At 56.9% G+C, this 26354-nt stretch overlaps 3 protein-coding genes across 5 annotated transcripts in view; 2 read left to right on the forward strand and 1 right to left on the reverse strand.

Moving 5' to 3' along the window:
- FANCD2 (FA complementation group D2) overlaps positions 1–11507 on the forward strand; it is a 60926-nt gene extending 49419 nt beyond the window's left edge. For all 3 annotated transcript variants that reach the window (XM_056129756.1, XM_056129757.1, XM_056129758.1), the window contains 11 exons: positions 1071–1201; positions 2100–2193; positions 2610–2732; positions 3249–3342; positions 3847–3918; positions 4595–4633; positions 5501–5575; positions 6365–6439; positions 7607–7753; positions 8867–8959; positions 11421–11507. In XM_056129756.1, coding sequence (XP_055985731.1) covers positions 1071–1201; positions 2100–2193; positions 2610–2732; positions 3249–3342; positions 3847–3918; positions 4595–4633; positions 5501–5575; positions 6365–6439; positions 7607–7753; positions 8867–8959; positions 11421–11492 — 1015 coding nt within the window. In that variant the 3' untranslated portion in view covers positions 11493–11507. The remainder of the gene's footprint in view (positions 1–1070; positions 1202–2099; positions 2194–2609; positions 2733–3248; positions 3343–3846; positions 3919–4594; positions 4634–5500; positions 5576–6364; positions 6440–7606; positions 7754–8866; positions 8960–11420) is intronic.
- A 2033-nt stretch (positions 11508–13540) lies between these two features.
- On the reverse strand, positions 13541–14077 carry FANCD2OS (FANCD2 opposite strand). Its single transcript, XM_056129895.1, has one exon. It carries the CDS (start codon positions 14075–14077, stop codon positions 13541–13543), a length of 537 nt encoding a protein of 178 aa, XP_055985870.1.
- A 7863-nt stretch (positions 14078–21940) lies between these two features.
- BRK1 (BRICK1 subunit of SCAR/WAVE actin nucleating complex) lies at positions 21941–26124 on the forward strand. Its single transcript, XM_056129600.1, has 3 exons — positions 21941–22095; positions 25311–25393; positions 25521–26124. Exons 1-3 carry the CDS (start codon positions 21978–21980, stop codon positions 25545–25547), a joined length of 228 nt encoding a protein of 75 aa, XP_055985575.1. The 5' UTR covers positions 21941–21977; the 3' UTR covers positions 25548–26124.
- Positions 26125–26354: the final 230 nt, after the last annotated feature.

Genomic DNA, 26354 nt, shown 5'->3' on the forward strand with positions numbered 1-26354 from the left:
CCAAAAAAATTGACTTGGGGCAGTACCATTACATTTGTTGGACCTTGGGGCCAGAGAGATATTACAACAGGGACAGCGTTTGCCTTGCATGCAGCCAGCCCTGGGGCCATCTCCAGCATGCCATATGTCCCTAAGCACCACCTGGAGTGATCCTTGAGATCACCGGGTGTGGACCAGATCGCTGGGAAAATACTGTCGGACCTGGGGCTGGAGCAATAGTACAGCGGGTAGGGCGTTTGCCTTGCACACGGCTGACCCAGGTTCGATTCCCAGCATCCCATATGTTCCCCTGAGCATCGCCAGGGGTGATTCCTGAGTGCAGAGCCAGGAATAACCCCTGTGCATTGCATTACCGGGTGTGACCCAAAAAGCAAAAAAAAGAAAACACTGTCGGACCTTCCCATTAGTCAGGAGTTGACTCGAGTTTTATTTGAGTTTTAAATCCAGTTTAAAATCGTGACTCTTGGGGCTGGAGAGATAGCATTTGCCTTGCACGCGGCTGACCCGGGTTCGATTCCCAGCATCCCATATGGTCCCCGAGCACTGCCAGGAGTAACTCCTGAGTGCAGAGCCAGAAGTAACCCCTGTGCATCGCCAGGTGTGACCCAAAAAGCAAAAAAAAAAAAAAAATTGTGACTCTTAATCATTTATTGCTTTGATGCTCTGAAAAACCATCATTGGGGCCAGAGCAATAGTGCAGTGGGGAGGGCGCTGATCTTGCAGGTGGCCGACCCAGCTTTGATCCCCTGCATTCCATAGGGTTCCCTGAGCACAGCCAGGTGTGGCCCAGAAACGAAAAAGATTGTGAAAAATACATAAAAACTACGTGTTGATAGTTTACTAAAAGATCTGCTTTTTGGGGTTTTTTATATTTACAGTGTTTATGCCTGTGTATCCAGAATGTAAATATTACCAGTTTGTCTTCTAAGTTCTTAAGGAGCAAGTAACAGATTGATTCATAGTGTTACACATATAAACCATGGCCAAGACTAGAATTTGATTTAGTGGGTTCTTGCGTCTTGCGGGTTCGGGCTTGTCTGATCCTTGTCTGTGGGTGTTTCTCCTTGCAGCCAGACCGTCCGTTACTTGCAGAACTTCAGCCCCAGCCTTCCCGACTTCCAGTGCGCGCTCGTCCTCCTCAGGCTCCTCATGGCGCTCCTGGAGAAGTCCATCGCGCCTCTTCCCAGCAAGGAGAAAATTGGTGCTTTTTCTGCTGCTCCTGTCCCCCTCTTGGGGGTGGGGTCGGTCACGGGGGCCTGGGGACCCATGGGCACCTCCCCACTTACCTCTCGGCGGCCACGTCTCCAGACGGCCCACGGCCGCTCCTGCCGGACTGGCGTTGCTGGCTCAGGTGGCGTCTGTTGAGACGGCCTCCCTTACTTGTTCCGTTTCAGTAATTTGACACATTGGGGAACAGGGCAGTAAACCTTGAGGTGAAGGAGACGGGAGGAGAGGGATCGGTGAGGGCTGGCCCGGGCCGGGTGGGTGCTCAGGACTGAGCGCGTGTGAGGTGTGAGCCCGAGTGCGGCTCCTGTGCTTTGCGGCGTTGGAGCCCCCCAGGAGGGTCGCTAGTGAAAAGAGACAACACGGGGCTGGCGCCAGAGTCCAGAGGGGAGGGGCCAGCACCCCATGTGTTCCCCGAGCCCCTCCTGAGCACAGCCAGGCATGGCCCAGGAAGAAAAGAGGAGACCTGGCCCTTCCGTACCTTGAACTTTCTTTTCTCAGAGCTCATAGACTGGGACCCCGGATTATGTTTACCCTTTGGCAGCCTAGGGGAGGAATGAGCCTTTCCTGGGGGCATGCTCTGTCTCTGAGGTGGCCGCTGCTTCTTGGCCTCTCGGCCAGGGCGGGCATCTCCCCCTGCCGTGCCCCTCTGGCTGCCCAGCACCATTCCCTCCCCAGCACGCGTGTTCGTGCTGTTGGAGAACAGGGTGAGGCAGGTGGAACAGACACACGGTGGCGTTTTCCAGATTCTAAAACTCAGAACTTCGTGATAAAACGAAAGGACCATCCTCCTAGCCCACGGTCACCTTTAGGCGCTGTAAAGCCCGGGTGAGCTCGGCTCTCCTGCTGAGGTCACCTGCTCTGTGTCTCCACAGCCGCCATGGCCCGGCAGATCCTGTGTCGTGCGTGGCCGAGCAGCGAGAAGGAGAAGGGCCGCGTGTGGCACGAGCAGCTGCACACCGTGTTCTGGTGAGGTGCTCGGCGGGGGCCGGGGCGGGGGGACCGGGTCCCGTGTGACCGGGGCTGCTCCTGGTTCCGCCATCCGTAGAGGAGGGAGACCCGTTTGTGGCTGTGTCTCCCTGCTGTTACCCAGTGGCTCCGTCTTACCCCCTGCCACGCGCATCACCTTCAAGCATTTCACCCTATTTCCGGCTGAAGCATCACTGTTTTCACCTTGTGGCAGTAATGGTGTCCATAATTTACTCAAAATGAGTGTTCCTAGTTCTTCTAAGACTTAGCACTGGATAATATGCCAGGAAAGACTCTGAGGGAGAGGAGGTACCCCTTCAAGGTTGGAGAGCTCGGTGCCCTGCGCACATGGTTTGCGTGCAGGGGTCCGCGGTCCCGTGATTGCGGGAGCTCATATCCCCCCCACTGTCCCCCAGCACCTACCTGCAGCACACAGAGGGCGTCCTGAAGGCCATCGAGGAGATCGCGGGGGGCGCCGTCCCCGAGCTCATGAACCTGCCAAAAGATGCCGCCTCCCCCTCGTTCCCCACTTTGACCAGGTAAGAGGCTTCTCTCCGGCTCTCCCCCAAGTTTCTCCCTCTTCTCCCTTGGAAGGCTGTTCGGCTTCCAAGCAATGGCTGTCTCAGCTCATTCCGGTGCGCAGGGATTCCTGTGACAGTCCTTACCAAGGACCGTGTTAGAGCCATACCTGCATGTGACACTCCCCAGCCTCTTTTCACTCTGACGTTGCAGTGTGAGGTCTCTTTCCGGTGTTTGCCGCCTCTGGGAGCGGTGACTGACCAGCGCTCGCTGCTTGCTTGTGTGATTTCTCTCTGTTTGGCTCCTGATGTGGTTAACACCTGCCCAGCCCTGGCCGTGTGTAACTCACTTTCCCATTGCTACTTTACTGGGTCCCTCCGTGACTCGTTGAGGGCATCTCCTCTCCGATCGGGGAGGGCAAGCCAATCAGGATTGCAAGCTTGGGTTTCCTGCTGCCTTCACCGGTCTCCGTGGCCCAGAGTATTGGCAGGGACCTGCCCTTGGCTTCCCCCAGTGTGTCCCTTTCTCTCCTCTAGGGGCACCTTTGTCATATTCTTCCGGGTGATGATGGCCGAGCTAGAGAAGACGGCGAGACGCCTTCAGCCTGGCAAAGCAACTGACGTGGATGAGGTGGGCCTGCCACGCTGTGGAGAGACCGGCCCTGGGTCTCCCGAGCTGCCCCTTGGGGTTGCCTGCACCCCTAGTTTCATTTCCTCCCCCTGGATTGGTCCTCCTGGGGGAACGGCTCTGCTGTGCCTGTTTGAGATGAGGGGGCATGGACTATGGCGGCCTCGAGCCCCAGGGAGCAGAACCCGCTTACCTTAGTTCAGGGTTTGGGGGCGCACCCAGCAGCTTGGGGCCCTGTCGCTAGGCCAGTGCCACTGTCTGGTAGGCTGCGCGCACGGCAAGTACCTCACCCCGTGCTCTCCAACAGACCCTTAGAAAGTTCTCAGAGGCCCACAAACTGGTCCAGACAGGTCTCTCTCGGGGTGGGGAGGTGGGTGCCTGGTTGCCACACTTCTTTGGGGAGATGCTGGCCAATCTGTGCGTTTCAAGAGCCGATGGTCTGGGCAGCGAGGGCCGGTATGTAGAGCATAGCCGTGCCTGAGTGGGCCCGTGTGCTGCTGTTGACAGATTCACGTGGAGAAGCTTCTCTACTGGCACATGGCCGTGCGCGACTTCAGCATCCTCATCCACCTGATCAAGGTGAGTGTGGGAGCCCAGGTTCGAGCCCCAGTACACTCCTTTACTCCTGAGCACGGCTGGGTGTGCCCCCCCAAAAATGGGGTATGTCCAGAGACTGACCCAGCTAACGCAGAGTAGCCCTGGACCTGGATTCCCAAGTGGACTCAGGCGATGCTCTGCCTGCCCCTCCTCCTCAGGCAAGCCCCTCGCCCTGCACACAGTGCAGAGTCTTCTCTTCCTCCCAGCCTGCCCTGCCCGCCCTGTCCCTCATTTGAGTGCACCCTCGTTTCTTCTTTCAGCCCTCCCTCTCCTTCCTGCCTCTCCCCACCCACTCACGGCTTCCCACCAAGGTTCTTAGCAGTAACATCTCAGCCTCCCCAGATAGAACCAATTGCTCGCTCTTTTCTCCCTTTTTCTCTTTGTTTGGGTGAGGGTGTTGCGCCTACTGGTGTTGGGGGCCGGGGGTCCTGGGGTCTACAGCAGAGCTGCTCAGACGCGGAGCACAAGCGCCAGCCCTTGGCGCCAGCTTCCGGGTCTGTTTCCCTTCCGAGCCTCAGTTACGGTGATTGGTTTATCCTGCTGTGTTCGTCATTGCGTGCCTTGGGATTCTCGTGCTCTCCAGAGCTGTGCACAGCAGGCAGACGCAGGTGTTGAAGGTGCGACCTCAGCTCTCGTTTCTTGTCTTTTCTGATTCTAGGTCTTTGACACTCGTCCTGTCCTGCATGTCTCTCTGAAGGTGAGTTCGTGTTTCTCTCGCGATCCCTCCCTTCCTCCTTCCCTCTCTCGAATCTGACTCTCTCTCTGCCTGGCTTGTCAGTCTCCAGACTCGAGACATTTCCCCATGGGTGGATGACTAGAGAAGCCAAACTTGGTAGAGTTTGCAAACTTTTGGGTCCAACTCTTCAATCTAGGAAGGGTGACTTCAGGGCAGCTGGCTTGGGGACAGCAGTCATTCTCCCCACTGTCCGTTAGAGGGTGGGGGCTCACGGTGTGTGCAAGCGGCCTTGGGCCCCTTCAGCTGTTCGAGCCAACCAGGAGGGTCTGTGCAGGAGCCCCTCGTGCCAGGGGTTCCCTGGCTGCTGATGCCTGGCTGAGGACCTGTCGGTGCCCGAGTGGAGGAGTCGCGTGGGAATAATCAGCCTGGCTGACAAAGTCGGCAGCTCTGCCCTGGTCTTTACTCCTGGGAGTGGATTGTGCTGTTCCTCCATCTTCCCCCCTTCCGTCCCTTTCAGCTTTCTTCTCTCTTCTCTTCTTCCCTTTTCCTCTTTCTCCCGTCCTTGTTTTAGAGGCTGCACCTAGCAGTACTGGTAGGTGCTTGGTGCAGAGCAGTGGGCGCTGTTCGAGGTGCCCAAGGCCAGTGCCCAGACCCTCCCTGTGTTGGCTGCGCTGGCCCACGGGTCTCTGAGCCCAGCAAGTCTGCCTGTCAGGACTCGGCAGGCCGCTTAGCTTTCCCATCAGATCCCACTTTCTGAATTGCCCTGTGGCCCCCTCCTCACCTGTTCGTACACCTGCAAAGCCAGGCACCTGGCTGGCAGGGCTGCCACCGGGGCGAGGCTCCCAGGGACATGCCAGGGCCCGCAGTCACGCGCTTCTCTTCCTGCAGTACGGTCGCCTGTTTGTGGAGGCCTTCCTGAAGCAGTGCATGCCGCTCCTGGACTTCAGCTTCCGGAAGCACCGGGTAAGGCCTTGCACTGCTGACCCCACCGCATCCGTCTCACTCCCCTCTGTGCTGGACCCGCGCAGTGGTGCCGGTGCACTCCCGGGCCCGAGTCCCTTTCCTTTGCCCGAGTCCGGTTTCTCTTCGCTCCAAATGTTCTGGGTTTGTTTGGGGAGGGGTGGGGGAGTGCTGCGCTGGGCAATGCTCAGGGGTGTTACTCCTGGCGGTTTCTAAAATCAAACGCCCTGCCTGCTGTACTCTCTCCAGCCCCTCAATCATTCAAAAAATTAATTTGTGCGGATGGAGCAATAGCACGGCGGGTAGGGCCTTGCACACAGCCAACATGACCAACACAGGTTCGATTCCCAGCACCCCATATGGTCCCCTGAGCACCGCCAGGAGCAATTCCTGAGTGCATGAGCCAGGAGTAACCCCTGAGCATCGCTGGGTGTGACCCAAAAAGAAAAAAAAAATTTGTGACATAAACTTTGCTTGAGATGTTTATTCTTACTCAACGGACCATAATACCTGCCCTGAGCTCTGCCGGGGGTCACTTCTGAACACAAAGCCAGAAATAGGCCCTGAGCACTTGTCCGCTCGGCCCAAAACACAGAAGGAAAAAAAACCAGTTCTGATCTGTTCGGATAGCCAGTGCCGTGCTCCTGTCTGAGCGTAAAGTACAGATGATTACTGATAAAGGCTGGAAGAATCTCGACCTCCAGCCACTGGGGGGCCGTTGCTTGCCTGGTATCTTATATCGAAAATGAAATGAGACTATTTCGTCCGGTGCTGATGGACTGTTGCTTGCAGGATGATGTCCTGCGCCTGTTGGAGACCTTCCAGCAGAGCACCAGGCTGCTGCATCACCTGTGCGGCCACTCCAAGGTAAGGGTGGACGGGCTCGCCCCTCCTGCTCCCTGCAGCGCAGCAGTTGGGGTCAAGGGCTGCAGTTCCTTTCCACGCTTCATTCTTCAGCCTGGGTCCCTGGCCAATCCAGAGGCTCTTGATTTAGAACAGTGTGTTCGGGCTGGAGTGCCTGCTTGGCGGGAGGGACACCTCGGCTGTCCGCAGTCCCCTGTGCGGTGGGAGCGACCCCGGAGTGGGAGTAGCCGCTGAGCATTGGAAGATGGCCCAGGCCCCCTTCCCCCGCCATGCCACCCCCCCCAAAAAAATGGTTTTGTAGTTTGTAGTTGCTGATTAATACTGTTCAATCACCTAGAAGAGAGTTTTCACAACTAAAATTTGACTCTTAACTCTATACCTGCATTTCCTCTAGAAGAATTTTCTGGTTGTCGGTTTGGGTTTTGGGGTTGGTGGTTGGACTGCAAGTCAGATGCTGCTGAGTTCCGTTACCGGGAGAACCGGACACCAGATGCTTCTAAAGGCAGCCGTGTGAGAGCTGTCCGCCTCTCTGCTTGCCGGGGACACTGTGTGTTGTTGGAACATCGCCTGTCTGTTTCTGATGGGCCTTAGGCAGTCAGTGCAGTGCACGTTCTTCCGTCCCGTCTGTGACTGCCTGGCCCTACCCCAAGATGCCGGTCAGTCAGCACCGGGACTCTCGGCTCCCCCTGCCAGCTGGGTATCTGCTCAGCACTCTCAGCACCTTCTCACTAGACGGGTGTTCCTGAGTACTGATAAACCCAGGACCGTGGAAGGTAGATTGGTGGGGGGGCGGTGCAGGTTATGAAGAACGGGGTCACAGTGATGGTACAGCAAGGAGGGAGTTTTCCTCGCACTGAGCTAACCCTGGATTTGATCCCAGGCACCCTAAAGGGTCCCCTGAACCTGTTAAGAACCAGAACTAAGTCCTGAGCGCTACTGAATATGGCCCCGCCCTCCAATAAAAAAGGGGTTCTCAAAGGAACAGAGGGGTGCTGCTCTGTCTGCCCGCCTTTCTCCCCATAGCACAGCTGCACTGGCCCTTAAGAACTGCCCGTCACCGTTGTCCAGGGACACCTGGCCCTGGCCCTTGCTGGCGTGGCTTCAGCTCAGTTTGAGGGGGGCCGTTTGGGACCGAGGTAACCCGTGAGTGGCTGCGTTGCTTTTGCGCAGATTCACCAGGACACGAATCTCACCAAGCACGTGCCGCTGCTCAAGAAGACCCTGGAGCTGCTGGTGTGCAGGGTGAAGGCCATGCTCGCCTTCAACGGCTGCAGCGAGGCCTTCTGGCTGGGCAACCTCAAAAACCGGGACTTGCAGGTGAGCGGGTGCAGCCAGTGCATCGCTTGGTTGGTTGGCTGGGGCTGCACCTGGCAGTGCTCAGGAGTAACACCTGGCGGTGCTGGGGCCATCTGGGGTGCCGGGATTGAAGTCTCACTACTCTCCTCAACTGAGACAACTTGGGGTTACTAACATCCTTTAAATGGGTCCTTTTCAGGGCTGGAGTGATAGCATAGCGGGAGTGGGTAGGGCGTTTGCCTTGCTTGTGGCCGACCCAGGTTCAATTCCCAGCATCCCATATGGTCTCCCAAGTACTACCAAGAGTAATTCCTGAGTGCGTGAGCCAGGAGTAACCCCTGTGCATCACCGAGTATGATCCCAAAAGCATAATTAATTGGGTCCTTCTCATTCATGCCTACAAATCCTTTTACATATGAAAATAGTTGCATCTCAGAAGCTTTTCTTTACATTGACAAGATTGGCACTGTGTTCACAGGAACGTTTAAATTTAGAAAAATCCTAAAGCCATTCAGCAAAAAATTGAGTGGGGCCAGTTTATCTGTATTCTTGGAGCTGTCCAAGCTGTTATGATCAGAGCTTCCAGGCCCCTTCAGTGCTCTTAAACTAAAGCTTCATGCGGCCCTGATGTGTTGGTATGCATGTGTCTTAAGGTAGCCGGGAGACTTTAGAATTTTGGTTTGGTTTGGGGGCCACACCCATGAGTGCTCAGGGCTTGGCTCAAGCCAGACGTCCAGCCTACTGTTCTGTCACCCTGGCCACTTTAGTTTGTTTGGGGGCCGACAGGGGCGGGGCCTGGGCCACGCCTGGCAGTGCTCAGGAGTAACTCCTGGTTCTGCACGCAGGAACTGCTCCTGGCATGCTCAGGGGACCATGGGGGGTTCCGGGGCGCAAATCTGGATACACTGTGTCTCTAACTCCTCTAGAATCTTCTAGCAGTGAACAAGAGCGTCACTGATGAATGTGGCCTGACACAGTCTACTAGGATTCCAGAACATCTAAAGACAGGCGGGTGTGCCTGCCCCTGGTCCCTGTTCGAGGGGGCTCCTGGGCGTGCCCTAAGCAAGCTTTCCTCCCCGGACCCCCCAGGTGTAGTTGTCGCGGCTCACTGTTCGTCTGCTTCCTCCCGTGTAGGGTGAAGAGATCGTGTCCCAGAATTCCCAGGAGAGCTCAGCAGAGAGCGAGGACGGCGCATCCCCCCAGGCTTCTGGGAGCAGAGCAGCAGAGGTATCTGTCCAGTTCGTTTCCGTTCGGGGCTGCACCTGGCTGTGCTCAGGGATCCTAGTGGGATTTGCAGGGTCATCAGGGATGCTGGGGATGGAACCCGGGCCATCGGTGTGAAAGCAAGCGCCCTGCCCTCGAGATTCTTTCTCCAGCTCCTTGTTCATTATTCTGAGTGGGCAGGTGCAGACGTTCCCTGCACATATTTGTAAGAAAACGTGCTGTTCATCTCTGTTCCCTCAGAGAAAGCTTTTGTGCTTTCATAAATTCTGTGGGGTCAGGGAAAAAACCACTATGCAAGCTTGTAATCACTCTTGAGTATTTCAAGTTGTGGCATACGGGAGAGTGAAGTGTTGAGAATTTCTTTGAAATACCGCCTCCTCTATCAGTGAACGTCTGGAGCCATTTTGGTAGCTTTTTCTCATTTTCTGTTGTTGGGTGGTTCATACCTGGGCCTCCTGCAGCAGAGCTGTCCTTGACCCCTTCAGCTGTCTCTCTGCTCCTAGAACCTTTGGGTATTTTTTGGTTTTTGTTTGTTTTCCCTTTTTGGTGTGCCTGCTTACTGGTCACAGCGACAATGCTTAGTGGTTACTCCTGGCTCAGCACTCAGGAATTTCTCCTGGCAGTGCTCGGGGAACCATATGGAATGCCAGGGATTGAGTCAGGTTGGCCGCGTGCAAGGCGAACACCCTCCCCTATTTAATTTACCTCGCAACTTTTACCGTGTGGAGTGCAAGAAATAATACACTCTGAACATTTTTTTTAATCCAACTTAAATAATCACTGTCACTGTCCTCCCGTTGTTCATCGGTTCCCGTTGTTCATACTGTCACTCCAGCCCCAAATCTTTTTTTGTCTTTTGGGGCTTCTTGGGGGGAGTGTGGGTGGTCTACACCTGGCAGTGCTTAGGAAACCATAGGTGGCAGAGAGATTAAATTGGGGTCGGCCACATGCAAGGCAGGGACCTTGACCCCAATACTATCTGACCCCAGAAATCACTTCAGAAGGGCGATAAAGGTGGACTTTTGAGTGTGGAGATTGAGTTAAACCACTTAAGCAGTTTCGAATGCGTAAAATAGAAATATGAAAACGAAAGCCTGGGGCCTCAAGTGGGGCTCAGTGCCAGTGAGCACTCACATGTGGAAGGCACGGGGAATCTGCTGCCCGCCAACACCCGCACACTCCCACAACATCTCACCACAGAATGAAAATCTTTGAGGACTGAAAAGAGCATAGGAGGCCAGGCATCAGGGAGCACAGCAGGTGAGGCCCTTGCCTTGAGCCCAGACCCAGGAGTGAGCCCTGACCGTTGCTGGGTGTGGCCCTAAAACCAGAAAATAAACTAATTAAAAAGTAGGCAGCCAGAGAATAAAAAGGGTCAGCTTGTCCCCAGCACCATAGGCGGTCCCTTTAACATCACCAGGAATAATTCTGGTAATAATAATAATAATGGGGCCTAATGGGAAAAAGAACTGGGCGTCCAAGGGGTGAGGCTGCATGTCTGAGCTGTGGGAGGCCCCTTCCTGGCGCACTCATCCCAAGAGTGCTCCTTCACACCGCACGCTCATTCCCTAGCATCACTCAGTGCTCCCCAGACCCTTAGGCGGTTTTAAAAATAATTTTAAAATACTTTATGAATGGGCCAGAAAGACAGTACAGCAGGGAGAAAGACAGTACAGCAGGTAGAAAGACAGTACAGCAGGTAGGGTACTTGTCCTGCACACAGTTGATGTGGGTTCTATCCCTCGGACCCTGTATGGTCCTCAGGGAGCCCTCAGAAGTTAACCCTGAGCACCAGGCACCTGTGCCGCCCCCCCCCCCCAAAAAAGTGGTAGTTATTATGGGGCTGGAGAGATAATATAGCAGGTAAGGCTATCTTCCATGTAGCTGACCCAGGCTCAATCCCTGGCACCACATAGGGTCCCCTGAGCCCAGCCAAGAGTGATCTCTGAGCACAGAGCTGAGAGTAAAACCATAACACTGCTGGGTGTGGCTGAAAAACTGGAGGGGGGAGGGGACAAGAATTATGAAAGCCAGATAGATAAGGCCCCTGGCCGTTACGCGGTTGACCCAGTTTGACTCCCCAGCCTCGCATATATGCCCAGGAATTAACGGGAGTGCTCTCACCCAGAGCCAGGAGTAAGTGTGGGCATGGCCAGGAAGGCCAAAATAGTAAGTATGATGGTCCGGGGAGTAGCCACGGGTGGGGGGCCTGGTACTGTTGGCGACCCGAGCCTGGCTGCACTGACGCAGGGCTTCCTGGGCTTGCAGGGCTCAGCAGATTCTTTTGAGTCTTTAAAGGAAAATTTGTCTGGGCCAGAGAGGTTGTGCAGCGGGGAGAGTGTTTGCTTGCGTGCTGCTCACCCGGTCCTGCCAGGACTGACCCCTGAGCACAGGGCCAGGAGCAACCTAAGTACCACTGACTGTGGCCCCAAAACATAACCCTGAATTACTGTTTACTTCATAGGATGGTGAAGATGGTGAAGCAAGTGATGAAGAAAAGGAATCATCTACTGACGTCAGTGACGATTCTGATTAGACATGAGCGTGCCCCACTGGTGACAGCTCTGATCACTCACGCTGACTAGTAACAGTGACCATTCTGATTAGACACATGCACCCCGACTACTGACAGCTCTGATCACACACATGCTGACTAGTGACAGTGACGATTCTGATTAGACACTTGTGCACTCCGACTAGCAATGACAACGATCACACACATCGACTGGTGACAGTTCTGACCACACACACGCTAATAGTGATGGTTCTGATAAGACACGTGCGCGCCCTGACTAGTGTTGACAAGTCACACCGACAGTGATGACAACTGACCACACCGACTAATGACAGTGACATTGGTTACACACACCAACCAGCCACTGGTGACAGTTGATGAGACGCACCCGACACAATACGGAGAGTGACGATTGGTGATGCGCACACCCCAGCGAGTGATTTCCGTGCCAACTGCTCTGTTGCACGCCCAGCGTAGCATGACTCGTGCCTCCCCGCCCCTTCTGTGTGTTCGTGCTCAGCCTTCGCCCTGTTCATGCCTGCTGTCCCCGTTTCTGATGAGAAGGATCTTTTTTGGGCCTTAATGACCCGACGGTTTGTACTGGATCAGGTTTGTACTGGATCATTCGGAGCCTGCCTCCTATTGCCTTTCTGATGGAAAGTGACTTGTTGGGGCCTTCCCCGGGGGGTTGTACTGCATCCGTTAAGTGAATCACTTCAGTCCTTGTGAGAAGCACCTTAACCTGGCTCAGGTTCACATGGCGGTAAGGGAACGTGGCAGGCCACGCCACTGAGCGGCCAGTGTTCCGGGCCTGCAAGCCAATTCCTATATTTGAAACTCTGGTGTATTTTAGAATTTAGTTTTGTGCTGTGCCAGTTTCACAAATAAATAAAATTTTGTGTTGCAACTTCATTTGTTTTGTTTTGTGTGTCTGTCTCCTTCTCCCGTCGCCTCCGAATTTCCTTCATATTCAAGAATTAGATGTCATTGACTAGGATTTGGGCAAAGGAATAAGACTCATGCTCACATTATCAATTCCGCCATAAAAGGCTCTTTAAAATTATTGAAGCCAGAGTGGTAATACAGCAGGTAGGGCGCTTGCCTGGCATGTGGGCTACCCAAGTTCGGTCCTTGGGTACGCCATATGTTCCTGAAACCTCCAGCAATGATCCCTGAGCATCGCCGGGTATACCCCCACCCAACATTTTAACCTATTTTTAATCCTTGGTCATACAGACAGAGTAGAGCCAAGTGGCAGAAAAGCACGGCCAACTCAGGGTGAAGCTTGGAAAACATTTTTCACACTGAGTTGTACCAGTTAGAAAATCTGTAACCCAGTAGGAAAATAGTGAAACATTATGAGCCAGTGTGTTAAAAATATAACAGGAGGAGGAGAGGAAGCAAAGTTGTCTAGAGTTAAGGTTCTTGCCTGGCAGACGGGGCTTCGTAGCCAGGAGTGGCCCTTGAGCACTGTCAGGTTGGGCCCGCGCCCTACCCTCTATCCCACCCGCAAATAGAATCTGGGTGCTCCCATCAGCTACAATGTGCAGTGCTCGTGTCTTCTACCAGAAATTTTGCCGGATTGTGAACTTATTTGTTGGTACTTCTCCCCGCTTGTATGGGGAGCTGGGTAGGTGGTGGTGTCTTGGTGCAGAGGTGTTAGCCCCCGACTCACAGATGTCCCCCCCCACCTTGTCCTCACAAGCACAGAAACCCTGAACTCTCCTCCCTGGACGCTCCTGTGTCTGGCCCTGGTTCGTTGCGGTGTCCGATGCTGAAGGAGGTCACACTAGGCTCGGCGTTTATTTGGTTTGTTTAATTGTTCGTTAATGACATATACACACATCGGTGGTGGTTCAGTTCCCAACAGAAATGCTCTCCCTTGCTCTGTCACTGGCCCTTCTGTGGAGGGGGAGGGAGTATGGGGGGCTCCTGAATTGTCACTGCTTACCAGAAAGCGAGGTAGCTGCACTGATGGCAGTGCCCTCTCCACGGACAGGCTTCTGGAAGCTTCGGGCTCATAGCAAAGGGCACGTGCCTTGCAAGGACTGGAAGCACCCAGGAAGCCTCTACTTGGAGTGCTGCAGGGCAAAGGTGCACTTCTTGTAGGTGGCGTAGAGCAGCAGGATGGACCGCAGCATCTGCTTACACATGGCCACCGTCATCTGGATCTGCGGCTCCTTCAGCCCGGTGGGCCACTGGTGCTCTCTGCTGATGATCTTGCAGAAGGCTGACCTGTCCGAGACTCTGAAGGTCCCCGTCCACTTAGGTGGCTGAGCGGTGACCACTCTGCCAAAGACAGAGTCCACTCCCCTGAGGCGGATGGGCTGTGGCTTGCGGACCAGCCCCTTCTTGGCGGTGGCCGGCCGGAGCTCTGACGTGTGGCAGGGCAGCTGGGGACTCGCCCCGGTCTCCAGGAGCTGGTTGTCCAGGACTAGAGTGACCTCTTGAAAGCACAGCTGAACCTCAAGGTCAGAAGGGGTGTGTGGCAGGCAGGGGGAAGCCCGAAAGGGGTGCTTGGATGAAGGGGTGGGTGTTGTGTGCCGCAGCCATTGGAAGCTCTCGTCCAGAGGGGTCCACGGCGACCAGAGCTGGTATCCCGCCATGGGCTGCCCTAGAGGAGAGGGATGAGAAGGTGGAGCCCTGGGCTCACGCTGCAGGGTCGGGCGTGGCTGTTGGGTCGCATCTCCTTGCCGCTAATGCTTGAGCTTACTTGCGTCCTGGGACCCACTCAGAGGAGGAGTCACTGTCGGGTGACAGGAATCGAAGCTGGCCACTCCTGGGGGGTCCTGAAACCCTGTTAAGCCTCATTGCCAGCCTCTGAGACCAAGCTGGGCTTTGGGGGTTTTATTTTGGGGCCACACCTAGCAGTGCTCAGGGATCACTCCTGGTAGGGATCAGAGGGGGTGCCAGCGATTGAACCCAGGTTGGCCTTGTGCAAGGCATGCGCCCTCTCCACTGTAGTGCTGCATCTGACCTCATGCAGTTCAATTTTTTGTTTCTGGGCCACATATATGTTCTGGGCTTACTCTTAGCACTGTGCTCAAGGGGCATTCCGGGTGGTGCTCAGGAAGCCATATGCAGTGCCAGGGATCAAACCTGGGTCTTTGTTGGGCAGGCACCCCACCCGCTGGTCTGCCTCTCTGATCCCCTGAAGGTAAGTTGTTGTTGTTTTTTTAACAAATGGATTTGTCCAAAATGGAGCCACCCAGTGCATCATTAAGACTGCTGTGTGGCTCTGAGGTGCTGAGGCTGCTGGCACATCATGACACCCTCAAAAGGCCACATTTTGGTGAAAAGTTAACTCCGACCTTTGCGCTTTCACACCAGTGCTGCTCAGTTCGTCCCGATGGGAGTTCCAGCTCCATCTGGGAACACGGCAGAGAGACTAATTCCTGGGCCCCCCGCTTCCCAGGGATATAACTGTGCACTTACAACTTCCCTGTCTGAGTTTGAACAAGCTTGCGGGGGGATGACGGGGCCTGAGGGCCAGGCTTTGCATGTGGAAGCCCTCGGTTCCATCCCTGCCACTGCATGGTCCTCAGCATGGCTGGGAGCAACCCCAAGCATCCACAGATGTGGTTCCCCAAACAAAACGACTAGCAAGAGTTGCCAAGGGGTTCTGATACACCTCGGTGTGTGAGAGGTTATGTTGGTCCTTTAAGAAACTTCAGGGGGGACTGGAGTGATAGCACAGTGGGTAGGGCCTTTGCCTTCCATGCGGCCGACCCGGGTTCGATTCCCAGCATCCCATATGGTCCCGAGCACTGCCAGGAGTGATTCTTGAGTGCAGAGCCAGGAGTAATCCCTGTGCATCGCTAGGTGTGACCCAAAAAGGAAAGGGAAAAAAAAAAACTTCAGGGGCTGGAACAATACTACAGCAGGTAGGGCATTTGCCTTGCACACAGCCAACCCGGGTTTGATCCCCAGCATTCCATATGGTCCCCCGAGCACCACCAGGAGTAATTCCTGAGTGCAGAGCCAGGAGTCCCCCCTGAGCATCACCGGGTATAACCCCCCAAAAACAAAACAAAAAAAGAAACTTCCTCTGTGGGGCCAGAATTGTTAGTACAGTAGGTAGGGAGGGCCTTTGCCTTGCGGTTCATCTGGGTTCAATCCCTGGTGTCCCATATGATCCCTGAGCACCGCCAGGAGTAATTCCTGAGTGCAGAGCCAGGAGTAACCCCTGAGCATCACCAGGTGTGACTCCCAAAAAAACTCAACTGTATCTGGTGGGGCTGGAGCAATAGTAGGGCAATTGCCTAGCACGTGTACGACCCAGATTTGCCCAGCATCCCATCTGTGTGCACCACCAGGAGTAATTCCTGAGAGCAGAGCCAAGAGTAACCCCTGAGCATCACCGGTGTAGTCCATAACCATCCTCGCTGCCCCCCGCAAAAAAAGGGGGAAAAGAAACTTCATCTAGGTTGGAGCAGATGGGCAGAGCACTTGCCTTGCACACAGCTGACCCGGGTTCGATCCTCAGCACCCTGTATGGACCCCTGAGTCCTCCAGGAGTGATCCATGAGTACTGGATGTAACCAAAAAGTGGGTCCCACTGGGTATGACCCAAAAGCAACAGAAGAGACTCGATTTCATAGTCTATGAAGTGCTCGCCTTGCATGCTGCTGATCCTGGTTTGATTTCATACGGTTTCCTAAGCCTGATCGCTGAGCACTGAGCCCTGAGCACTGCTGGGTGTGGCCAAAAAAAGACAAAAGAAAGTTCATCCTGGGCGACTGGAGACAGCACGGCAGGGGAGGCAGTTACCTTGCACACAGCCAACCCGAGTTCAATAGTTGAACTGCAGATAATCCCACAGTGAACACTGAGTACAACTGCACATGGCCCAGAAACACAACAAAAAACAATTCATCTCGAGACTGGGGGTGTAGCTCCGTGGAAAAGTACTTCCCTGCATTTCATTCCTGGTACCCCACATAAAGCCAGGAGCCTGCCTGGGAGAGAGTGCCATGGATGGGGTGATGCTTGCACGCTGCCAAATGGCACCACGTAATCCCTGAGCACTGCCAGATATGGCCCAAAACGAGGAAAAACCCTCATCTTCCAGTATTCTTAATTTTGGAGATAGTCCCATTCCTGGCCCTTAAATGCCTTTCAAAAAATGAGAATGTCCTGGGACACAAAGGGGTAAGGCGTTTGCCTTGCACGCGGCCGCCCCGGGTTCGATTGTTTTGTTGTTGGTGGTTTTTTGGGGGTACACCTGTGCTCAGGACTGACTCCTGGCTCTGTGCTCAGGGATCACTACCCAGGCCAGCTGCATGCAAAGCAGGCGCCCTGCCAGCACACTATGGTCGCAGCCACTCCCCGCAAAGATCAAGGGAGGATGTTACTAATTGGAGTCTATTCAGGTAGAATTTGACTGTTTCATCATTCTACTTTTTAATCATAAATATAAAGCATCTTATTCGGTTAATTGCTGGCAGCCTTTCGGCCAAGCCGGGCCTTCAAGACCAGAGGCTGCTCAGGCCGTGTTCTGGGCTGCTCAGAACGGAATGCGCCCTCGGACTAGTGATCTGATACCATGGCTCGGACCACCTCGCCAAAGAAAGAGCTGCCCAGGACCTGCTGACTCCTAAGAGAACACGGGGGCTAGGGTGGTAGAGAAAAGGCTTTACCAATGCCCCGCCTGAATCTGAGTAGAAGCAGCCTGGGATAGGGGGAGGGCCCACTGGAAGTCTATCCTCCGGGAGCTCCCCCATGGGGACCACCCGGTTCTCCAGCCCCTTCACGTTTCAAGCATCAGGAGGGCCCCAGAGGGCAGCGGTCTGCACGTTTGCCTTGCACCTGGCCCAACTGGCGTTGGCATCCCATGTGGCCTCCTGGGCACTGTAGGGCACGGCCCCCCAGCCGGCGGGAGGCCCGTCGCGTGCAGCTGAGGCCCAGGCGGGCCTGCGGGCCAGGGGGGGCCTGTGTCGGGCCAGGGGGGCCTGTGTCCAGCGGGCCGGGCCGGTCAGCTCACCTGCACGCGCGCTCGCACGCTCCAGAGTGGCGGCCGCGGGTTCCCGCGTGCCGGGCCCGCATTTCCCCCGCGCCGGGCGCCTGGCAACCGCCTTTATGACCCAGGACTGGACGGAGCTCGGCGGGGGGCGGGGGGCGGCTCCCACTTCCACCTGCAGCCGCGCGGCCCCGCCCACTCAGGCGCGCGGGTTACCTGGACAGACAAGCCCCTTCTGCGGCTGTGAGCAGGGCCCGGCTCGGACCCTGGCAGGGAGACCGTGCAGGGGCCTTGGCGCCTACCCGGCAGTGCGTATGGTCCCGCATATGGCGCCAAGAGTGATCCCCGAGGTCCCTGGAGCATGGCTAAAAAAATTTAAAAAAAGAGAGATCTGGGGTTGGAGCAATAGCACAAGGGAGGACGTTTGCCTTGCACGAGACTGACCGGGGTTCGATTCCCAGCATCCCATATGATCCCCCGAGCCCAGCCAGGAGTAATACCTGAGTGCATGAGCCAGGAAACCCCTGTGCATCGGCGGGTGTGACCCAAAGAGCAAAAAAAAGAAAAAAGTCAATCATCAATAGGGTGTTTTGGACAGCAGGCAAGGGCTTTTGCCTTTCACGTGACCAATCCAGGTTCGATTCCATATGGTTTCCCGAGCACCACCAGGAGTGATTCCTGAGTGCAGAGTCAGGAGTAACCCCTGAGCATCACCGGGTGTGACCCCCCAAAATAAAAATACAAACAATAATTGAAAAAAAGCAAAACACCAAAACTGAATACTTAAGGACAGGAGATATTGCACAGTGGGTAAGTTCCTTGCCTTCCACACTGCCAACTGCCAACCCAGGTTCAATCCCCGGCACCCCATATGCTCCTCTGAGCCTCGCTGGGAGTGGTTAAAGAAGAAAAGAACCGTCTAAGTAGGCGCCCGGTGATATCAGTGCAGAGCTCCTGCCTTTCCCCCGTGGAGTCCTGGGTAGATCCCGCCTCCCCCCACCCCCACACTTGGTCAATATGGTCTGTGTTCCTGAGGCAGGGCCAGGTGGCAGTGGGCATTTGGAGGGGAGTCATTTTTAGAGGCTAGAGAAAGTCTTGGAAAACACAAATGATGGGAGGGGATGGGCCACACCCCACTGATGGTCAGGAGATATTCCCATGTCCTCAGGGCTCTATCTGGCACTGGGCATTGCACGAGGACCTTAAAGTGCCAAGGATCAAAGCAGGGTCAGCCCTGTGAAAGGCAAGCATCTTTCTTTCTTGTTTTTTTTTTTTTTTTCTGGGACATGCTCTTTTTGGGCTATTCAACAGGATACAGTATAGCAAATCAAAGCGGGACACATCCAGCTCTGTTTCAGTCTTATTATCTGGTCCAGCAGCTGCAGAGGGACATTCCCGCATTCCAACGCTTATCTCACGCGGAGCAGAGAAACTCCTGCACAGGCATTTTTCTTTCACCAGACCTCCCGTCCTCCCATTATCTTCAGGGAAACATTTGTCCTAATGAGGCAGCGACCTTGGGTGCAGTCTTGGGCCAAAGGGAAGGCTGGAAGAGCCATTTCTAAATTCAAAAGGGCCTCACTCCTGCCTCACAGCGGTGCCATTTTGCCATCTGCCATCACCAACCTGGTTGTCCAGCTCCATGGCCACATCCCGGAGAATGAGAGTCCCCGACTGCTGCTACCCATGCCCTAACGCATCAGGGGGCTCAGTTCTGAGATTCTGTGTCAGCCACATTTGCTCTGCCCAGACAGAACGTTCCGCAGCGGCTTCCAGCATCGCCATGGTGCACACTCTATCTTCACCGCTGGGCTCTGATGGCTGGCTATGGCATGGCAAAGGGACTTCCAGTAACTGCACAATGCCATTAACATTTCTTCAAGAATTTCTTGGCACCATGCTGAGTCTTATCCCCGGAATCTATTTTTTTGTTTTTGCTTTGTGGGTCACCCGGCAATGCACTGGGGTTACTCCTGGCTCTGCACTCAAGAATCACTCCTGGCAGTGCTCAGGGGACCGTATGGGATGCTGGGAATCGAACCCGGGTCGGCCGCGTGCAAGGCAAATGCCCTACCCGCTGTGCTATCACTCCAGCCCCATGCCCAAAGTCATTCACCCATTCTCCCAAGTTCCTTGAAGGGTCCAATGAACTCAAGTCACAGACAGGTTGGTTCCTCCAGGCTGTCACCCTGCAGCCCTCCTGTCACTCCCTCAAAAGCATCCCTGCAGCTTTCCTGGCAGCGCTGGGGCTCATATGATTTCTCAATGGAGAAGGGCCACCTGCACCCCACATTGGAGCACTGCGGAGGCCACATCCCAAGCGGCATGTAGGTAAAAGCTCTGGAAATCAGGAGAAAGATTCTTCACCGTGGGACAATCTTGCAGCCTGGAGTTCCTTAGAGTCTGAGGAACAGGAGCACAGATCGCCGAGCCAAAGTAGAAAGGCTGAACCTACTTTTTCTGTGAAGGTGAAACAGATAGGGCATGTCTCTTGCTTTGTACTTGGTGGACTGTGTTCAGTCCCCAGCACTCCATGTGGTCCCCTGAGCACTGCCAGGAGTGACATCAGGAGCTGAGATGAGAATAATGCCTGAACACTGCTGGGTGTGGTCCAAAAACAGAAAGGAAAAAAAATAAACCAACAAGGCCGGAGAGATAGCAAGCAGGTAAGGCTCTTGCCTGCCTGCAATTGTTTCTACCATCCCAGGTTCAATCCTGGCACCCCATATGGCCCCCTAAGCACTGCCAGAGGTCACTCCTGAGTTCAGAGCCAAGAGTAGACCTTGAGCACTTCCGGGTGTGGCTCCCAGACCCAACCAGGACAGACATAAATGTTAACACCATGTAAGCCGTTTCCTCATTTATTTCACTTGAGCAGGGGCTGGGGGTCACTCCTGGCAGTTCTGAGTCCATACCTGGCTCAGGGTTGGGACCATGCCTGGCAGTGCCCGGAAGCTATTGTGAGGCCCTGACCAGACAAGCAACCCCTGTGTGCAAAGCAAGTGCTTCAGCCCAATAATCAAAATGTCTTTAACATCAAATAAAAAATAATTTTGTGGGGCTGGAACGATAGTACACTGGGTAGTGTTTGCCTTGCTCGCGGCCGACCTGGGTTCGATTCCCAGCATCCCATAGGGTCCCCTGAGCACCGCCAGGAGTAATTCCTGAGTGCAGAGCCAGGAGTAACTCCTGTGCATCGCCGGGTGTGACCCAAATAGAAAAAAAAAAATCATTCTGTGGTGCTAGAGTGTTAGTACAGCAGGTAGGACACTTGCCTTCAGTGACCCTCGAGGCCTGGCACCCCATAGGAGTCCAGAGCTCCAGCAGGAATGACCCCTGAGTCTAGAGCCAGGAGTAAGGGTGAGCATGGCTGGTGTGACCCATCTCTCCAATCAAGGTTTCACAATTTATTAATTTACATTCTGAACGGGTAATGCCAGCTTAACAGCCTGTATCTCTTTAGCCTTTTCCTCACTTTCTTTTCGTAAAAAAAAAAAAAGTCGTTTGGAGACTTGATAGGACCCCAGGTAAGGCGTTTGCCTTGCACGCACCCAGCGTAGGCTCCGTCCCAGGCATGCATGCCGTAAGGAGTGATCCCTGAATGCAGTCAGGGTATGACCCCCAGCCCTGTCCCCCTACCCAAAAGTTTTCTGTTCGACTGATGAACCGAGGCGAGGCATCAGGTTGTGACATTGCAAGGCACTATTTCTTTGCGTTGTCTTCTGGGGGGCCACCACGTGATGCTCAGGGCTTACACCCAGCGGTGTCAGGGGGCCCTATGCGGTGCTGGGGGTCCACCCCGAGCAAGCCCGTGTGCAAGGCGAGCGCCCAGCCGCGGCACTGTCCACGAGGCGTTTTAAAGGACTGCGGTTTACAGGCATGTCATCGCCACATCCGTTTTACTGCAGACGGCAGCTGTAGGAGAGCAGCTCCAGGAGAGGGGTGGCGCGGGCACACGAGCCCACAGACGTTCCGGAGGTGCAGGGGCAGGGGCGGGCTGCAGGTCGTGGGCCGGGGGTCCAAGCACTCCCTCCTTCGGGGTCCCGAAGACTGACAGGCCTAGGAGCAACGCGAAGACGGGAGGACCGGGCAGCAGCGCGTCAGGGCGCAGGCGCGCTGCGAGCCCGTGGATTGGTTGCCGGCGGCCGAAAGGCTGCGCAGGCGCCGTGGCGCCCGGGGCGGGGCAAAGCGGTGGTGCGTCGGGGCGCAGGCGCACTGCGACCCGTGGATTGGTTGCCGGCGGCCGAAAGGCTGCGCAGGCGCCGTGGTGCCCGGGGCGGGGCGGAGCGGTGGTGCGTCGGGGCGCAGGCGCACTGCGAGCCCGTGGATTGGTTGCCGGCGGCCGAAAGGCTGCGCAGGCGCCGTGGTGCCCGGGGCGGGGCAGAGCGGTGGTGCGTCGGGGCGCCGGCGCGTGACGAGCCCGCGGATTGGCCGCCGGCGGCCGGCAGGCTGCGCAGCCGCCCTGGCCCCGGGGAGGCGGGGCGGGGCGCGGCGGGGCGGGGCGGGGCGCCGCGGCGCGTGCGCACTCTCGCCTCTCGGCGGCAGCCATGGCGGGGCAGGAGGATCCGGTGCAGCGGGAGATCCACCAGGACTGGGCGAACCGCGAGTACATCGAGGTCATCACCAGCAGCATCAAGAAGATCGCGGACTTCCTCAACTCCTTCGGTGAGGGGGCGCCGGGCGCGGGGCCGCTGCGGGTCTCGCCGCCCCCGCGCGTCCACTCCCGCGGCCGGGGGCTGCCCGGCGGGACGGGGCAGCGGGGTGGCCGGAAGCCCGGGCGGGGGCGGCGCGGGCCGCCGGGTCCCGGGTCCGGTCCGGTTCGGGTCGCTGCTGCCGGGCTCGGGGCGCGTGCGTGCGGGAAGCCCGCCGGCCGGCCCTGGCCCGCAGCCCCTGGTCGGGCCGAGCGGGGCCGGGGAGGCCCGCGAGTGGGGGCGTTGGCGCCGGGTTCTCGCTCCCGTGCGCTCGGTCGCCGGCGTTCGGCCGCACGCGTGGCTCCTGCCGCCTGCCCAGGGCGGAGTTACTTGGGGCGGGGGCAGGTTTGGGGCCTCCCGGGGCTGCCCCGAGGCCCCTCCGTAGCCCAGACTCACAGCGTGGACCCCGGCGCTGTGGCCCCCGTCCCGCAGGAAGGGCCAGGGGGAGAGGTGGGCATCCCGGCGGGCTGCACGGTGGCGGCCTCGCGGGTGGTGTCGGGGATTTCTTGGCGCGGGCCTCGGTCCCCTCCCCGGCCCCCGAGTCGGTGGCAGGTGCTTTGCGGGGGGCTGTGCGTCCCCGGAGCCTTCCCGGCGCTCCCGCTGGTCTGCGAGAGTTAGTGGACGGCCGAGAGTTAGTGGACGGCCGGGGGTGCTGGCACCGCAGCCGGCCCGGCGCATCTCCAGGCAGGTGGGAGCTTTGGTGTGCAGAGTAACGGGCCGCGATTTTATGGTTCTGAGCTACGAGGAGCAGAGAAGGGGGCGGGGGAGTCTGTTTCAGGCTCACCTGTCGGCTGTCAACCTGTGCACTGTGACCCCTGCAGAGTGTCAGATGCCCGGAGGAACAATCAGTCATGGGTGGGGGGGGGGGTTTGGTACCACTAGGGAGAAAGGCCCGTCCAGGACTTAAGAGTGCCCTGTGGACACAGTTGATGTGATGGACTGTTGGTCTGGGCAGTGCTGCAGTGACCGGGGGTTGCGGGGGATGGCACCAGCTGGTCGCCGGCACTGGTGGCAGTGTGGTGTGCTGGTGGCCTGTGTGCTGATGAGGGAGATCCCCTGCCCCCCTGGTTCTGGGCCCATCTCCAGTGGCCCTGCTGGGGTGCGTTTGGGGATCGCACCCACTGTGCTCAGGAGTCGCTGCTGGCTCAGGGTCTCTGTGGGATGCGGGATGGAGCCTTGGCCACTGTGCTATGCCCCCCCCCCAACACGACATCCTTTTCTGACATTGTTCCTTGTTTTGCATCTTACCCAGCGGCTTGGAGGCTGGTGTGGGGGGCCAGGGCGGGCTGAGGCCTGAACCCCGGCGCCCAGCTGCGGCCCTCTGAGTGCTTCCCCTCGCTCTCCCTATGTTTCTGTGTGGCAGCTGCCACCCCCGCAGCCTGGCCGCCTCCCTGGGTGTTCTGGCTCCTGAGTCATCGCCCAGTTGGCAGAGTCCAACCCCTCCTAGCACCTCGCCCCTGCAGAGAACTGGGGAGCTGCCGTGGGGTTTTTTGTTTGTTTGTTTTTACCTTTTTATTGAATCACTGTGAGGTAGACCCTTGCAAAGCTGTTCATGATCAGATTCAGTCGTACAGTGTTCCAACACACCCATCCCTCCACCGGTGTCCCCAGGTTCCCTCCAACCCCGCCCCCCCTCACTGGGTTTTCATTTTTTTTTTCTTTTTTGGACACACCCAGCGATGTACAGGGGTCACTCCTGGTTCATGCACTCAGGACTTACTCCTGGCCATGCTTGGGGGGACCATATGGGATGCTGGGAATCGAACCCGGGTCGGCCGCGTGCAAGGCAAATGCCCTACCCGCTGTGCTATTGCTCCAGCCCCTCGTTTGGTTTTCTTACGGAGTGACTCGCTGTCAGTGATGTCCTGTTTCCCTGGTCTGTCCGTTCTCTGAGTGCTTGTCTCGTGTTCTCTGTTCTGTAGGAATAAATATATGCTCTAGATTAACCACGATTTGTTTGGTTTGGGCGCCATACCTGTTTCACGGCAGGGTTACTCCTGGCTGTGTTCAGGTCTCTCCTGGCAGGGCGTAGGATGCCGTATCGGGGCCAGGGAGTGACCCTTGCCCTGCCTGCTGTGCTGTCACTCTGGCCTCGTCTGTTAATCAGGTTTAGTTACGGTGGGTTCTCTCTCATGTAGAATAGCAATACCATTGTTTATTAATGCTCTCAGTAGTTGGGCCACTCCCCGCTGGTGCCAGAGATCCAACCCGCAGCCTCAGAACCGCAGGCTCCTGTTTAGCTCTCTGCCCCAGCCTCCAGTCCAACCATTCAAGTTTGAACATTACTTCATTGACCAGGGGGACAGTGGAGTGGGTCAGGCACTTGCCTTGCCGGCTGCCAACCCTGGTTGGACCTCTGTGCGCAGCTGGCCCGAGTGACCCCCTGAGCTCCCTGCCGCCCCCAATGTGCCCTCCCAGGCCGTCTGCCCGGCCTGGGGGAGTCTGGGGACTGGAGCTCCCGTTGCCAGAATGAGGCACTGCAGATGGTGCGGCTGGAACTGCGCTGCTGGCTCAGACACTTGCGTCCGTGAGCATCGCAGCCCAGTTCTGGCCGAGTTGCAAGGGCGCCATCTGTCTTCCTTGCTCCGAGGCCTGTTGGCAGAATTGGGCTCTGTGGTGGTCGTACGGAGCCCCCCATTCTGCCGGCTGGCCCCCGCTTCCAAGGGACCCTTGGGCCCCTGGGCTCTGGGGGCCTCGCTCTCCCCGTTCTCCTCATTTCCTGGCTGCATTGTGGATTCCGGGCTCGATTGGATTCCTGTGGGTAATCAGGGCTTAGTGGGGGAGTAGAGCTCACGCCTGGCTCTCTGCTCAGGGATCACTTCAGGTGGGCCCTGGAGGCCCTCTGGGGTGCTGGGGATTGAACTTGGGGCGGCCTCATGCAGGACAGGAGCCACCCACTGTCCTGTGGCTCGGGCCCTGGCCTAGGTCCTCACCCGCCGTGGCAGCTCCCGTCTGCCTGGCCGGGGCTCCCAGGGGCAATTTTCTCTCCCGGGAATTCCAAACGGGCAGATTCACTCCTGGAATTGTGTGCAGAGGCCCTGGCGCTTTGTCCCACTCGGTCACTCCGCTCTGCCCCTGCACTCCCCGTCCTTAGCGCGCGCACACACACACACGTGTGTGTGTGTGTGTGTGTGTGTGTGTGTGTGTGTGTGTGTATATCAGTTCTGAACATCGTCTGTGTTTCTCCAGATATGTCTTGTCGTTCAAGACTGGCGACACTCAACGAGAAGCTGACGGCCCTGGAACGGAGGATCGAGTACATCGAGGCCCGGGTGAGTGCAGGGAGGCTTGTGGGGGCGGGGGGTGGCCTGGCCCAACCCCAGCTTCCCGGGACCCTGACCCCAAACACCGGCCCTGCTCGCGCCTTGGCACTGACCTCGCTGCCCCTTGCTTCGACAGGTGACAAAAGGTGAGACCCTCACCTAGAGCCCTGCCGGCCGCCGCTGGGACCTGCTCTCCGGAAGCCTCCGTGGACCAGCCCGCGGCCCCTTGTTCCCTCTCTCTCCTTAAGAGCAGCAGGGCTTATTCTTGGTTTTCTTGTTTGCAACGTGTGGCCTTTGCGCCCTGCCATGTCCGTCTGGGAGTGCCTGCGGGGAGCGGGCAGGGGGAAGCTTGGAACCGCCGAGAAGCATCTTACCCCCTCAGTCCCGTTTTATAGAACTTGTGGTCACTGGGTTGGAGACGTGCAGAGCCAAATGCCTGGGACTCGGGCGCGGCCCCGCGCGCCGCCTCAGCGTCTCCCCATCTCCGCGCCTCCCCGCCGCGTCCACGTTCCTTGTCTCTGTGATGCTCTGAATGGCCTTTGGCTCCCCGGCTTCGGGGGGACCGGCAGTCCTGGCTGAGACCCCATGCCCGGGCCGGGCCTCCAGAGAAAGCTGTTCTGCCGTTTGCAGAGGTCAAGGTTGGGCTCCAGCTGGGCTGGAGGGGACCCTTCCAGGGTTTCCTTTCTGTCACGCGGGGTGTCTTTGCTGCCCGAATCTCCCTAATAAACTCCTCCACTCTGCCTGGCCGCTGTGTTTGTGGGGGAAGCTTGTGGTTACGGACCCTGGGGTTCATCAACCGGCCTCTCCTCCTGCCGTCGATGGCCACTCGGTTGCAGGCACGAGTTCCCCAGCTCTACTGCCTGTGGTCTGCTGAGGGGCGCGGTCTGCGCGTCTCCTTGTCCTCGTGGCCAAGTTCAATGTCTCTTTCCTGGGACCGGGGAGATAGGACAGCGGGTAGGGCACATGTCTT

The sequence above is a fragment of the Sorex fumeus genome, unplaced genomic scaffold (genome assembly GCF_029834395.1).
Source record: "Sorex fumeus unplaced genomic scaffold, SorFum_2.1 ptg000072l, whole genome shotgun sequence".
Taxonomy (NCBI): Eukaryota; Metazoa; Chordata; class Mammalia; order Eulipotyphla; family Soricidae; genus Sorex; species Sorex fumeus.